General features: G+C 45.3%; 1 protein-coding gene across 8 annotated transcripts in view; it reads left to right on the top strand.

The window, feature by feature from the left end:
• The window catches only part of LOC133127995 (coiled-coil domain-containing protein 85C-A-like), a 48,179-nt gene that overhangs the window by 21,845 nt on the left and 12,721 nt on the right, over nucleotides 1-13,613 (top strand). For 2 of the 8 annotated variants that reach the window (XM_061241181.1, XM_061241172.1), the window contains exons 2-4: nucleotides 6,725-6,796; nucleotides 8,392-8,468; nucleotides 9,911-9,949. In XM_061241181.1, the coding sequence (XP_061097165.1) occupies nucleotides 6,725-6,796; nucleotides 8,392-8,468; nucleotides 9,911-9,949 (188 nt within the window). The remainder of the gene's footprint in view (nucleotides 1-6,724; nucleotides 6,797-8,391; nucleotides 8,469-9,910; nucleotides 9,950-13,613) is intronic. The other 6 variants (XM_061241216.1, XM_061241208.1, XM_061241198.1 and 3 more) reach the window with 3 other exon arrangements.

The following is a 13,613-nucleotide window of genomic DNA, read 5'->3' as shown; positions in this document are numbered from 1 at the left end:
TAGTTTGGCTATTCCTAGGTTTACCTTATTGAAAGGTCTTAGTGAAATGGAAAATTTGAAGTAAAACATACCAACCAACAAAAAAAACCAAGTAAAGTTGTTTATTCCGTTTGTTTAACAATATATCTGTAAAGAAATTATTTGTAACTGTCAGTTTTATAAAAGCAATTTCGAATGCTTACTCCGTTCCAGTTCAAATGTCATCTTGAACTGGAAAAGACCAAGCAAGGAAGCTACGTGTACTCTACTGCATGGTTGATGCTGTATTCCTCGCTTGGTTATTCAGAAGAGACATTGTGAGTAATGAGCTAGGCTTGCATTGGGAAGCAGAGAGTGTGTAACATGTAATGAAACAATGTTATTAAAGGTGGAATGTACAGCAGGCCAGGCTGGGCCTACACAGGAGCACTGAAGCGCATGGGTTTTTATACCTCCACCCTGTAACACAATGGGACATACTTCTCTATCTGGGGTGTTGTGTTTGAACTTGTAGATTGCCGACAGTAGCCGCAAAAGAAAAAGACTTCCACTTGCGTGTCTCTCAGTTCAGTAAACACTTGCAACACGCAGCGCCCTTTGAATCGAGCGCAGGTTTTTATGGTGTTTGACAGCCGTGTTCCTTGTGGGAAGGACAGTGTCTAAAGACATGGAGTGAGGACATGCAGCAGGGCTGTGAACTTGACTCAGCCGAGCTGACAGCCTTTTGATGACCCTTTTTTGCATTTTGCCCAGTTAAACAGCTTTAAAGTAAACATGATGCAGTGGCTTTTTCTGAGGTGCACCTCCCAGGTCGATGAACTAAGTTGAGACGAGGGCTGCAAGGATTTAGTCCGTAATGGAAACCGGCGTACAGAAGTACAGAAGTGAAACTGAGGCCTCCATTTAATCAAACTATAATACCCTTCCTCCTTTCATTTCTGGAGTGAAAGTAAGAGCTTGTGATACTTTCTTCCTGACTCAGCATTATGCATTATGTTCAGTGGTTGCTCAGATGAATTCAAAAGTGTGTAAGGCCTGAAGAATGCACGCATTTTAATTTATGGCCAAATTTAAGTGCCTGGTGTGGTTAGACTCAATTGAGGACTAGCATATAAACGTGGCTCTTTTGCATTGCAGTGGATTTTTTTAATTTTTTGCTTTCTCTCTGAGAAGCGGCTGTTTGCGGTGAGCATGATTACAGGGACGCTAGCTTTCTGTTTATCTGGGAATGCCAGACACACTTAACATCCGCGGGTTCGCCGAGCCCTCTGTCAGCTGAGCATATTTACACTGCGGTTACATAAGATACACAGTGCCAACCCTGAGGTCATTTTTCCCCTCGTGGACATGTATTCAAATATATGAACATTCCGGTCATCTAGTGGTTTCCTGCCAATCAAAAGCAGGGGGAGATGGGAAGTTGTCCTCAGCCGTATAGATAAGGAGCCAGAGGTCTGTGGCTTATGGGAGGTGATGGGGTGCGGCACCGTGTTTCTCAACTTATCAGATTTGATTGCCATGGCAAAACAAATAAAAGCAAAGAGGCGAGGCCTGTTCTTTGACATGGGAAGGGCTCAGTACTATGAATGTAGATCGATAGTGAAAGCAGCAGCTCCATAGGAGACTCATGAGACCTGGTGCATCGGGACGCGTAGGCCAGTCCCGTACTCCCGTGTTAGACCATATTGTATGGCCGTAGTGTCAGTAGGGCACGCAGGGAGATATTTATTGACATTATCAGATTCCCTAGGGCTTAGTGACACAAGCAGCAGGGCCATCAGTGTACTGTAGCATGTCCCAACTCTTGTGTTGTAAATATAACGGGCTGGGAGAATATGCTCCGTGTACGTTTTTATGTCTCCCCTGACCGAGCGTGACACCTGACCGCCGAAACCAATCACACGTCAGAAAAGTGAGGGAGCTGAGGGGACTGCTGAAATGAAAAAGTAAGCAGAGTCCTCTCCCAATGCCACCATGCTAAATTCACCCAGCGACGCTGCTTTCGGTGTGTCATGCCATATATCGCAGACTTTTTTTATAGTGTTCCCAAGAAGGTGAAATTTACGAGGCGCTGGCATATTGCAGCTACGGGCAGAATATATAAATCCTGCCACCTCATGTCAGCATTGTCTCATAACCTCTTTTGATCCACTGCTGTAAGAGTCACTTTCAGTAAACCAATGCCCGGGACGGTAGTGCTAAGGAATATTTAAAATGCATTTAGTTTTTATTTTCTTGTTCCGTGGCCAGGAGAGATGCTTTGACAGGGCCGTGACACTGATTATGCCAGCATTCTTAATTAAATGCTCATATTCTAATTTAATGTGCCTGTCCTATTCTGAAGACCTTATAGCGCTACATATTAGTGCTTCTACTAACAAGTTTATATTGCATTATTAATCTCATCTGGAAAATGTATGAGATTCCAAAAAAGAGAAACCTGATGGTTTCCTTTATCTGCCTTCTCAGAATGACATCTTTCACATTTAAGATATACTGTAACCACACTACCATTCAAACTCAAATTTACATATTTACTATGTTTCTATCACTATAGGTCAAAAGTCAAAGCGTGATTTACAGTATAGTGGCTAATTCCCAAGTTAATTATTAGCCTGAAACAATGGGACTTTGTCTTGGCAAATTCATATATAAATAAACGTGTCTGCTTCCTCCCTGACCGTGCAGAAACCGAGCCTACTCCTAGCTGTCTGGTTTCCTGTAACCATCCCCTTTTCCACCTAGATAGTTTTACAGGATGCGCTCACTCAATACTCAAATTGTCATCAGTGATGGTGCCAGAGTCTCTGTCCTTCCCTCTGAGCTGTGTCGTCTCTCCTCTCTGGCCTAGAATGTTCCGTCCCTCGCAATATTCAGTAAACATCACACCTGTCATAGCATCTAAAGGAAAACTAATCATATGGCTGGTGTTTACTGCACATTTTTAAAAGTGTCATTGGTTTGACCCTGGTGGCATGCAGCCTGTAGAGTGTGATGTCTGTACATGTTCTACAAGCGTTGAATTAGTCAAATAAATCTATGTCGCAACTTGCAGAATGCAAAGTTACTGTATTTGCACACTTTATGATCTCCTCGGAATTCAGCTTTTATGACATGGTTATATACACGGCTTGAATTAAAAGCTGTTACAGCTCTCCGCTGATAGGTAAACATGGAGCACTTTATTTTATGTACAGACATTTGAATTAAGCTGATCTGATTGATCAATGATCCTTTGTGGTGGAGATGAATAATTTCTTGTGTAAATATGTAAGAAATGTAATTTCAGAGACCCCTGAAGCCAGTACATAGTAGGTTTAGTTAATATAATGAAAAGGGATCTGCAATACTTTGAACACGTTGCAAAATTGCGGACAATCTTTCCGTTAACTTCAATATTCAATGAGTTCAGCGGAAGGTAACGTAGTGTTGGATCCTGCCAAAACAAGCAACTGCGACCTTTAAATTGCCTCCAGATTTAGTCAGGTTTGGTTTTCACACAGTCGTCTGACGAGCCTGAGATGGCTTTGATTGTGGTCCAGAGCCTGCAAACCCGGGGGAACATCCTTGTGTATGCCAGTCACAAATTGCTTTTTGAAGGACTTGCCAGCTCCTTTACTTAAGAGAATTCTCCTAATTGCCTCACTACTTAATCTGCTTTTAATGCCTAATTTTCTGGATTCGTCACCAGTGACAGACCCTGGTGGGGTTTGTTACTCCGAAGAATTTGGCTTTTCTCCTTGTACATGTTATTTTGCTGGTGTCATACCTTGAACATGTACATTCTGAATGGCTGTTCTCTCAGTGTCTGATGTAAGGTAACAAAATATATCTGTAGACTGATAATGTAGTGCATTTTGCTATTTATTGAGACAGACATAAAACTGAAATCCTTTGTTGCTTGTGAACAGCTTCTGTGTCCTGGCACGAGGTGAAATAGCAGCATTTGGCTGAAATAACTTGTGAAGTTAAGCTTCTGCTGTGAGATACTAGAAGTCTCATTTATTAGTAAAATGACTTCAGTGTACTAACTGATCACATGAATTGTTTTCACATTAATGAATTGCAATGCAAGTTATCTTAATGTAAATTCAAGTGCAATGCTACTGCCATAAGATATTCATCCACATAAAAATGTATGATAGAATGAGTCCACTCAAGTATAATCACTGTTTGCATGTACGTCTTAAATGCAATACATACATAGACTATGAATAAGTACTTATAGTAATATGCAGCCCTAGCCTATGTACTAGGTGAACGTGAAGTGTCAGTGCAGTGTTCAATAAGAAGTCTTAACTTTATTGGCCTGTTGCATGGTACGGTCAGTCTAGGACTGAGACTGGGGAACCTGTGTAACAGCCAGAGTAAGGGCGGCAGAGCGTTGGAGGTTGAGGATGATGGCACCGTCTCTGCAGTAGGAACATTGCAGCACACTGTGGTTAATTACTAATCTGGCTTCATTTGATATGGAGTGGGAGATCACAGTTGGAGCTGGGAATCAGTCCGTGATTTTAAATGTGTCGCCGTGCCCCTCTGAGCGGATTACGCGGGCAGAACGGGCCCATATCACACGCAGAAAGACCCAGCACCTCGCGCAGGCCAGAGGGGCCGTGTAATGGATTGGTCCAGGAGAGTGCTCACCTGCACACATTGCTGAGGCGGGGTCTTATCTCTAATGCCGGAGCGCGTTCTACTCTGAATCTTCTGCCTGCATGACGGTTCTGTGCGGTTCTGCATGAGCGATAATCCTGCACGCATCCGACTGCCCCGTCGCACAGCGGGTCAAAATCCGAATCTACAGGAGACGCCGTTCTGAATCTTCGAGCGTTTCAACATAAAAAAAAAAGAGCGATACTATAAGGAAGCGCGGGTGCAGCCGTAAAGCATTGGCGCACTATCTTCCCCGAGCCGCGCTGTGATGTTTGTATTTATTTTGACGGCGGTCACACGACGGGGATCTCCCGTTGTTGGAATACGGAGAGCGGGCTCTCCCGGCTCGTTAGCGGTCAGCGAGGCCCTCGGTTAGACGGAGGAGGCTCAGAGAGAGGCGGCGAGCGACGAGCCGCGCAGGAAGTGGGTCACCTCGGTGATGCGATGAGACGCAGCGAGGCGTTCCGCTCGTAGAGCCGAGCCGCACACTGCCTGCATTATCCACCCATGTGCAGACACAGACAAAACAAGAGCGCAGCCTCGTTCTGCAGCCTTACCCACAGATCGCAAAATACCATCAAATAAAAAAATCGGATCCTTTTAGACAAAGGGGCTCTGAAGTCCTCATGGTTAACCTGTTTAACCCTTGTGTTGTCTCGAGGGCCAAAAATGACCCGCCACTATGTTTAACAGCAGAGAAAAGCCCCTAAATTATATTTTTTCAACTTGAAATTTGATGTCAAAGTTTGTGATGAGTGACAGGTTGTTTCTTCATGCTAAAAATAGAAATTCAATTAAGCTGCTTTATTTTAGGGGTTTAGTGAAGGTGGGCCATTTTTGACCCTTAGGACAAGGGGAGTATACAGAATGTTACAGAGGGTTAAAGGAACACCACACTCAGGTCTGTACTGATTTTGTTCATTAGTGATATTAGCAGATTGCTTGGTGCAGTTATGGTAGATATGGCTTGCTTGAGCTATGCGTACTACGAGTGTGGAACCATGAACCACAATCACAGCACAGTTGGAGGCTGAAAAACAGGAGCCTTGGCTTGTGGTCTGTCACTTAGAGTCAGGTCAGATTGTGTCTGGAGGTGGGGCAGTGGTCCTGTCTTAATCCTCTCTGTTCCTCTGCGGAGCTGTACGTGAGGAAAAGCACCCGTACAGTTTCCAGCTAATCTGCCTGCTCAGGGTCCTGCTATCCCTTATGATGCCCACCTCCTTTAACTGGAGGAAAGCCCAAGAGCTTTACAGTTAATAGAGTTGTGTCGTGTAAAATAATCATACAGAATCTGTGGAAGGAATGTCGTAAATATGTGCTTGAATCTCAATGGCTTTGCCTAGCAATAATCCCACAATTTATCAGCACAAAATGTTTACAAAAATGTTGAATTAGTTTGACCTTTGCGGTATGGAACTGAATGTGCTGGCTGTTCATGTCAAACAAATGTTTGCACAAGTGGGCAATTAAGTCGTAACTGCTCTGCGTTATTGGACCAGTGGAATCTGATGAGTTAAAGGCCACTCTGGATGAGGGGATGTTTGCCTCCTCCCCTCCCCCACCCTCCACCATATCTCCTCAGGAGTGCGGTCTCTGGGAATACTGAGACTTTTATTCCTGGCTGTGCTGCGAGGACCGCTTCCTAATTGGATTGGGAGCTGGCTGTGGGTCATGTGACCAGATGTACTCTAGTTAGATTAGCGGGTCACAAGAACGCCAAAGACGATTAACTGCAAGCGGCCAGCTTTCTTCAGTCTCCACCAAAATATTTACTAATGCAAAACACCAAGTTACTTAAGAGTCCTTGGTTAGCGTTCTCCCCATACTGTATATTTCTGTATTATCAATCACTGATAAAGAAATGGCTACATTAGTTAATTAGCAGGCTATATTAGTTGTATTAACAGTGTACTAATTCAGATTACTTTTATACTAATACTATTATGTTACTGAATAATAGTGACACCTGGTGGTAGTAATGGACTTATGTAAATGTTTTCATTCATTAAAAAGGTCAATAAACAGAGCTGTAGAATGAGAGAATATAAGATCTTGCACGGTGCATCAGACACCTGTTTTTTTCTCTTTAAAGTGGGAAAGTGGTCTAAAGCCAAGTCTGCGTTTGGGGCCCATTCTCCTGAAAGGCATTCATCATTGTCAAACGGTGAGATATAAATCATAATGGTCTTGGTCTTGAGGCTTCGGGATACCTTCTGTTCTTTGCTGTGGTGGTGGTTCTGGTGATTTCTTGACTGGAGGTAGCAGGTGTTGGGCGTGGAGAGACTCACTGAAGGGTTGGGGTGTAATGTGACCAGGTTCTCTGAGGAGGCTTAAACATGAATGGTGTGTGCGGCACCCGCTGGAGCATGTCCACACACACTGACCTGCGGAGGGACCTGCTCTTTTTCTCAGCGGACACACTTCCCACACCCCATGTGCTCCTCTTCCCCTCATCCCCTCCGCCCTATGCTGTTTTTGTAGCAGTCTCAGATGTAAAGACATTCATCATAAGAAGCAGGTCTCACAGCTCAGGAGACAACATTGACTTGGTAAGACAGAGAGGAGCATTGAGCCAGCCAGATGACTTCTAGAAGTGTGACCTCTACTTTTTGTACAGTGTGCTTCTTCACAAAGAAATGTGAACTCTGATTCATGTCTGAGCCTCTCATTGAACACTTTTGCTGGAAAAGTGTGGGTTTGTCAAACATCTGCCTGGGCTTGACGCTGTTAACCTCCTTCCTTCCTAACAAACTCACAGTAGATCCCAGCCCTCATATGTGTGTGTGGGTTGCGTACGTGTGTGTACGTGTGTGTGCGTATGTGTGTACGCACGTGTGTATGTGTGTGTACGTGTGTGTGTTATGTATGTATGTGTGTGTGCGTGTGTGTGTGCGTGAAGCCCGTTGGCCCATCAGCCCATCCCGGAGATTTTCCCCGGGACTCATTGGTATTCGGCAGGCTTGTCAGATGAAAGGCCCCGGTGGTGGAGAAGAGCTGTTAGAGAGGGCCTCTATCGCTCTGAGATAACACGGAGGTCACACAAAGAATGCTGGGAATGTGACAATACCTCAACACAGGGGACTATAGGGGTCTGAGATGTCACAAAACGCTCCGCTCTGCTTGCGGCTCTCCGGATATTTATATCGTCCAGGTTTTCCCCTTTGATGAACGGAGAATACAGAGCTCGCTCAAAGGTGCAATTCAGTATTCTCGCCTGCTCCGCTTTAGAAGGGAAAACCGCATCGGAGAGGCAGGAGAACGGAGCGTAGTGGGAGTGCAATTTCAGGTGCCATTTGGGGTGCAAGCTGTCATTATCGCGGTAATTCCAGGGTTGTGAAATGAAATTTAGAGACTGTTGTTCCAACAAGGAATTTTACTGCATGGACAGATGTCTTTAATTTAACCCTTCGGGGGAGGGAGGGCGTGCTGGGCTGAAGCGTTGGGTGTCATTGGTTAATGGAACGGAGAGCAATTTTCAGATTACTGGACTTTAAATGCCACAAATTGCCAGGGGCGTGTTTACAATGGAAATGTTGACTACAGCATAGGGCTGCGCATAAATGTCAGTCTGAACTGCTGCAGAGATTCAGAGCAGAAATGTTGCCGCGATCCAAAGACACAGCGTGACGCTGTCTTCAGGCGCACAAAGGCTACATACAGTTTTTGAACAGAGAAAAAATGTAAAGTTGGCTTTGAGACATTGCGTGCGAATGGTCAGACTAACGTTATTTTCTGTGATTTTTGTTTTTGTTTCCTCAGAGCCGTCTTCGAATTACATCCGGCAGCTGGAAACGAAGGTGCGGATTTTGCAGGACGACAACAAGCTCCTGTCACAGGTAACGGAGCGAGCGGCACGCACGCGATAACTGACAGCCGTGATTGGGTTCCCCGTACCCCGCCTCCCCCAGCAGCTTTACAGCCAATTATGTGCCACTCTGCGGGGGTGCCAGCCACTGGCACGATAAGAGCCCGCCTCCAGATGGAGGAATATGCCACTACACTGCGGAGGAGTGCTTTAGCCACGCTTACTGTCTGACAGTGTCTGGGGCCTGTTCTCAGAGGCGGAGGAAATGAAGGGTTTGAGAAGTCTTGTGGTGACTGTGGAAACGGTCGTATTGGCAGCTCGAGCAGTTGGACGAGCCCAGTGGGCCCGTCCTCCACTGTGAGACTGCAGAGACCCACCGAACCGCTCCCCTGTTGTCTCTCGTTCCGGCTGTTCAGTCCTGGCTTCACAGAGCCGGAGAGAGCCCCGCTGAAATTTACATTTGAAACGTGGACCGTGTGAATTTGTACTACAAATAGACTTCATGAATTTGTATCATTTTAAACTGCTTTTAATTATGTCCCTAGTAATTTATACTGCCTGTGTGTAGGTGGAAATCTGACATTCGACTTTTGTACCCTAGCCTATTTAATTATGGAACGGTTGTGTAATTCTACTCTTTGAGGTCTTGGCTACCTGCATTATATAAGTTATATAAAGCCTGCAGATTTTTTTAAAGAGACCAAAGCAACATCCAATTATTCAGGGGTAGAAAGTCCTCCTGCTTTCACATACTTAGGTGCAGATTTAGATGCACTGTAACTTTCATTCTATGTAAGTGCCCTATAGCTGAGGGGGTTAGAAGACAGGGATCAGTCAGTAACCATCTCCCCATATAGTCTCTATCTCATTTGGCAGATGCTCTTATCCAGAGCGACGAACAACAAAGACCAGAGGCTTGAGTGTGGTAATTTCTGTATTGAGTCTCATTCAAATGATTTCCACTGTGTAATGAAGAAGAGAGTTACATTTTTTAAGTCATACACTCTAAGAAAATGAAGTGGGATGAAAGCTTGAGGTCAGGGCCATTCTGGTGAATCTGACTTAAGGCAACAGCTTGTGACCAATGAACACTGTCTGAGTCACATCTGAGTCTTTAACTTTTTACACTGTTTGTTTGTTTGTTTGTTTGTTTTATATCTATTTTGGGATTTCATGAATCTTCTTTTCTGCTGTCCTCAAGCAACTAATATTTTCTAGAAACATCTTTCTCAGATGCACTGTAGCCCATTTAAAGTTCACCTAAAACAGCTATCCTATCATGCTTACTGAAATGCACAGCCCTGGGGATCTCACGGTCCCACTGGGGTATGATCACCACACCCTTCGGGTTTGACCCCAGTTAAAGGCCACGCCCCAGTCATGTCTCCAATCTGGTCCAGAAGTCTTTGCATTTAGAGTGTGATGTGTGACTGTTAGTAACCCATTGTTTCTTGTCTCTTTCCCCCCCCTTAGCCACGTAGCCGCTATAGTTTACCAAAGATACCAGAAAAGGTAACCTCCCGTGGTGCTATCCTAAAGCATTCTGGGATATAGATGTGTTGGTATCTTTTGGGTGTCTGGGTTCTTGTCCTTCTTCATTCCTTCCATCCTGGCCTTGCTGCTTTGCTTGTCTTGTGTGAGGCGATTGCACTCTTTCTTCTTGCTCTCTGCCTGAAGGGTGGCGGTTAGCATACTAACGTCTGTTAGCACGTTTTCTTCTTTTTCGCTCCAGCAGCCCTATTAGCTTGCGCTCAAACGTTTGTGACGTGCTATCGGAGAGTGGTGGGAATGAGCTGAGCGGCTCGATCATACCGATCACGGAGCTGCTTGCCAATACTTGTGTGGACGGTGGGCAAACTAAATAATTCACTCCTATGGTGGAGGTGGGATCTGTCTTTTAATTATGTATGCTGAATAACATGGTGTGTGTACAGGAAACGGGTTCTGTCAATTTTTTATGAGTGTCGTTGTTGTTTCGTCTTGGTTTTGGGTTCTCTGTGGAGGAAGTGCTTGCAGAAGTAAGTACAGCCTCTTTTCTTCGGAAGAAGAATGCCAGCCATGATGTGTGTGTGTGTATATCTGCACATATTTTTACATAAAACTACATAATGTAATTACTACATTACTACATAAACCTTTCAGGTCTCTACAGAAGTTTCTGGAAAAGCCGTTGCTCAGTGTCATTGATGCATCAGAGGCACTATGGACACTATTTCCTCTGTATGCCCAATGCGCAGTGCAGTGGATACTCACTGAAGTGTCTTCATAACTTTGAGGAGCCGTAGCAGTAAACCCGAGGCAGCGTATGGTAGGGCCGGTCGGACAGCACTGCAGCAAAGGCACCCGGCACTGCAGAGGAGATGAGAGCCTCTTAGCGATGCTCACCACGCGTCTTGCATAAGTGGATACTCCCCCCGAATCAGCACGCGGGCGGCTCCAGTCTCCTTGACGGGCGCAGAGGACAGACTTCAAAAACCTCTCATCCTCAGTAAAAAGCGTAACTGGTGACTGGCTGGCGGGCTGACACGCTTCAAATCCCCCCTTTTACTTTTAACCTCCACAAATCTCAGGCCTGTCATCAGGGCCGCTTCTCACCTGCCGATGAACCCCAGTCGCACGTCTCCGGGGCCGCTTCTCAGGTTGCCAGATTGAGGTGTACAAATAAGCCTCAAAGAGATCGCAGAACTTGCTTGATACCGAGCAGTGTGCGCGAATGCTTTACTGTTATAATTGCATTCAATGATTGTGATGTTATTTTGGAGTCTGCTTTATAGTGAGATTCCTCCACTGTGCGGTTTTATATTAGATATGAGTGTAACCTTCAGTTGCCTCTCCCTGTGCAACCGGGAGTGGGGAGGGGTGGGGTGGGTGGGCGAACAGTGATGAAGAAGTGCAGTCAAAAGGATTCCTTTCTGCCTCCACTGCCTGTCTGTAACTGCATCACACCAGGAAAAGAGAAAAACATGTTTTTATCTTTTGAGACTGGAGCTGCATGTACTCTTTATAGCAGTCTTTTGCACCGAGCACACACACACACACACACACACACACACACACACACACACACACACGCGGGTTCAGTGAACACAAACATACACAGCACACACACAGCTTGGCACACAACAAAAATGAAACCTTTTGTTAATGACCTAAAACCAAAACATCAGCAAATCCACTGTGAGACTCACTGGAATCTTGTTGGCTATTTTAAGGAAATATTTTTTTCAGCTGTGGAAGTGAGACCCCTCCTGTAGTAGAATTCTCTTAAGGGTGTGAGGCATGCTTTGCTTTGCACCTGTAAGCTTCTGCCCCAGGTCCTTGTATGTGCTGACTGCCTCAGGCAAATACTGTCTCTTTCAGAGCAACAACATGAGACTCTTAACACCAGTCAGACCTGGGAAAAGACTCCTTTAACCCAGTCATTGAGAGACAGAGGTGCAACACAACGTCTCAGTGTGTGAGATGTTTAAGGAATCTCTCTTATACGGTACGAGAGATGGTGGCAGAAGTCATTGCAAGCAGGCCATTTATCAGAAAAGTTCCTGATGTACATATCGAGACCCGTCAGGTGGTTGAGCTTAATACGGCCTTAATAACCATCCGGTTACATTACATTGCCACTTAGGGAGAAGTTGTACCATGGCAAATGGAGAAGGTCCGGCTAGCCAGCTAGGCGCAGCTGAAAGATGGCTGAAATCATGCGCGCCATTAGGCAGACGCCATAGGTCACTGCGCGTGTCAGGCTCCTAATTATTTTTCCGACTTTGATTCAGCAGGAGGCTGGCACGTATGTGCGGGGGCGGCTGTCCTTCTGCCCCCCTCCATTTCGCTCTTTCACGTTTTCTTCTGAAGAAGGGGATTAAGGTTTTCCCTTGAAAATGGCCCCTGTGAACCCTGAGCTAAGCCAACAGTGTAGATTAACGCAGCTCATGAGATGACACCGTGTAAATACACTGTCTAATGGCTCTTTGTAGTCATGAAAGCAGAAATGTGAAAGCAAACATTAGTCTGCATATGTTTGCAATCATGCGTTGAGATGATTTATCAGAATTCATTCGGTGAGTGAAATGAATGGGCTGTGAAGCTGACTTGGGCTCATGATGAAAAATTGAGCTGGGAGCACAGTCAGGTTCTGTGGCAACTTGGCCACTGCAGTCAATCTGTCCCTCCTCTGTCATGCTGATTAGGAGAAATGGCTGAGGTATATTCTGTTTACCAAGACCCCTGGTGTATGTGTTTGTGTGCGCGAGTGTGTTTGTGTGTGTGTGTGTGTGTGTGTGTGTGTGTGTGTGTATATGTGTGTGTGTATGTGTATGTGTGTGTGTGTGCGGTGTGTATGTGTGTGTGTGTGTGTGTGTGTGCGTGTGTGTGTGAGCATGCATGTGTATCTGTATTTCTGTGTGTGTGTGTGTGTGTGTGTGAGCATGCATGTGTATCTGTATTTCTATGTGTGTGTGTGTGTGTATGTGTGTGTATGTGTAGGCTGGCAACAGCAGACAAATGAAAGGTGAGGGCCATCTCCCCTAAGCCCTGTCTAATCTGCTTTATTATGTGACAGTACGTGGATAAACCCTGCTTCTTCCAGGCTAATGGGGAAATGAAATGTGCTGCCCATTGGGAAAGGCAGATAACAAGCACAGAATGGTTTATCTGGGAAAAGGATTCATTGCTGGACAAGGGAAGTCATGGTAATGCGTTTTTCACAAGGAGGACTGAAGACAAGTTTTGTTTTTCCCTCTCATTTTTCAGGAGCAGAAAAAGCCTGAAAGTGCTTGTTTTTTCCATCACGCATATTTTAATTTTACATCACTCCCAGCGCTTAATGACTTGGCTCACGGGACGAAATAATTGCGTGTGACATTTGTGATGGCACAAGGCGGCACAAAGTAGCATTTGGCGGATCAATAGGGACGATGCCTTGTAGGGACATGGCCTTTATTAACTTCAGCGGATTTTTACTGCCAGTCTTGAACCAGAATCTGCTCCTCCTCAGAGTGCCCTGCGCTGAAGCACTGTTTCATTAAAGCCATCATTTTCAAAGCCGCACTAGTGTTGCGCGCTAACAAAGCTATGCTCCAGAGTGTAGCATTAAAATGAGAAGGGGGAGCGGGAGAGGTTATGAAATGTGCTTTATTTCTGTGTGTGTGAGAGCTGAATGGAACAGACCTGGGGCTCA

The sequence above is a fragment of the Conger conger genome, chromosome 1 (genome assembly GCF_963514075.1).
Source record: "Conger conger chromosome 1, fConCon1.1, whole genome shotgun sequence".
NCBI classification, from domain to species: Eukaryota; Metazoa; Chordata; class Actinopteri; order Anguilliformes; family Congridae; genus Conger; species Conger conger.
The sequence above is the reverse complement of the archived record's forward strand: the minus strand, read 5'-3'. Positions and strand labels throughout refer to the sequence as shown.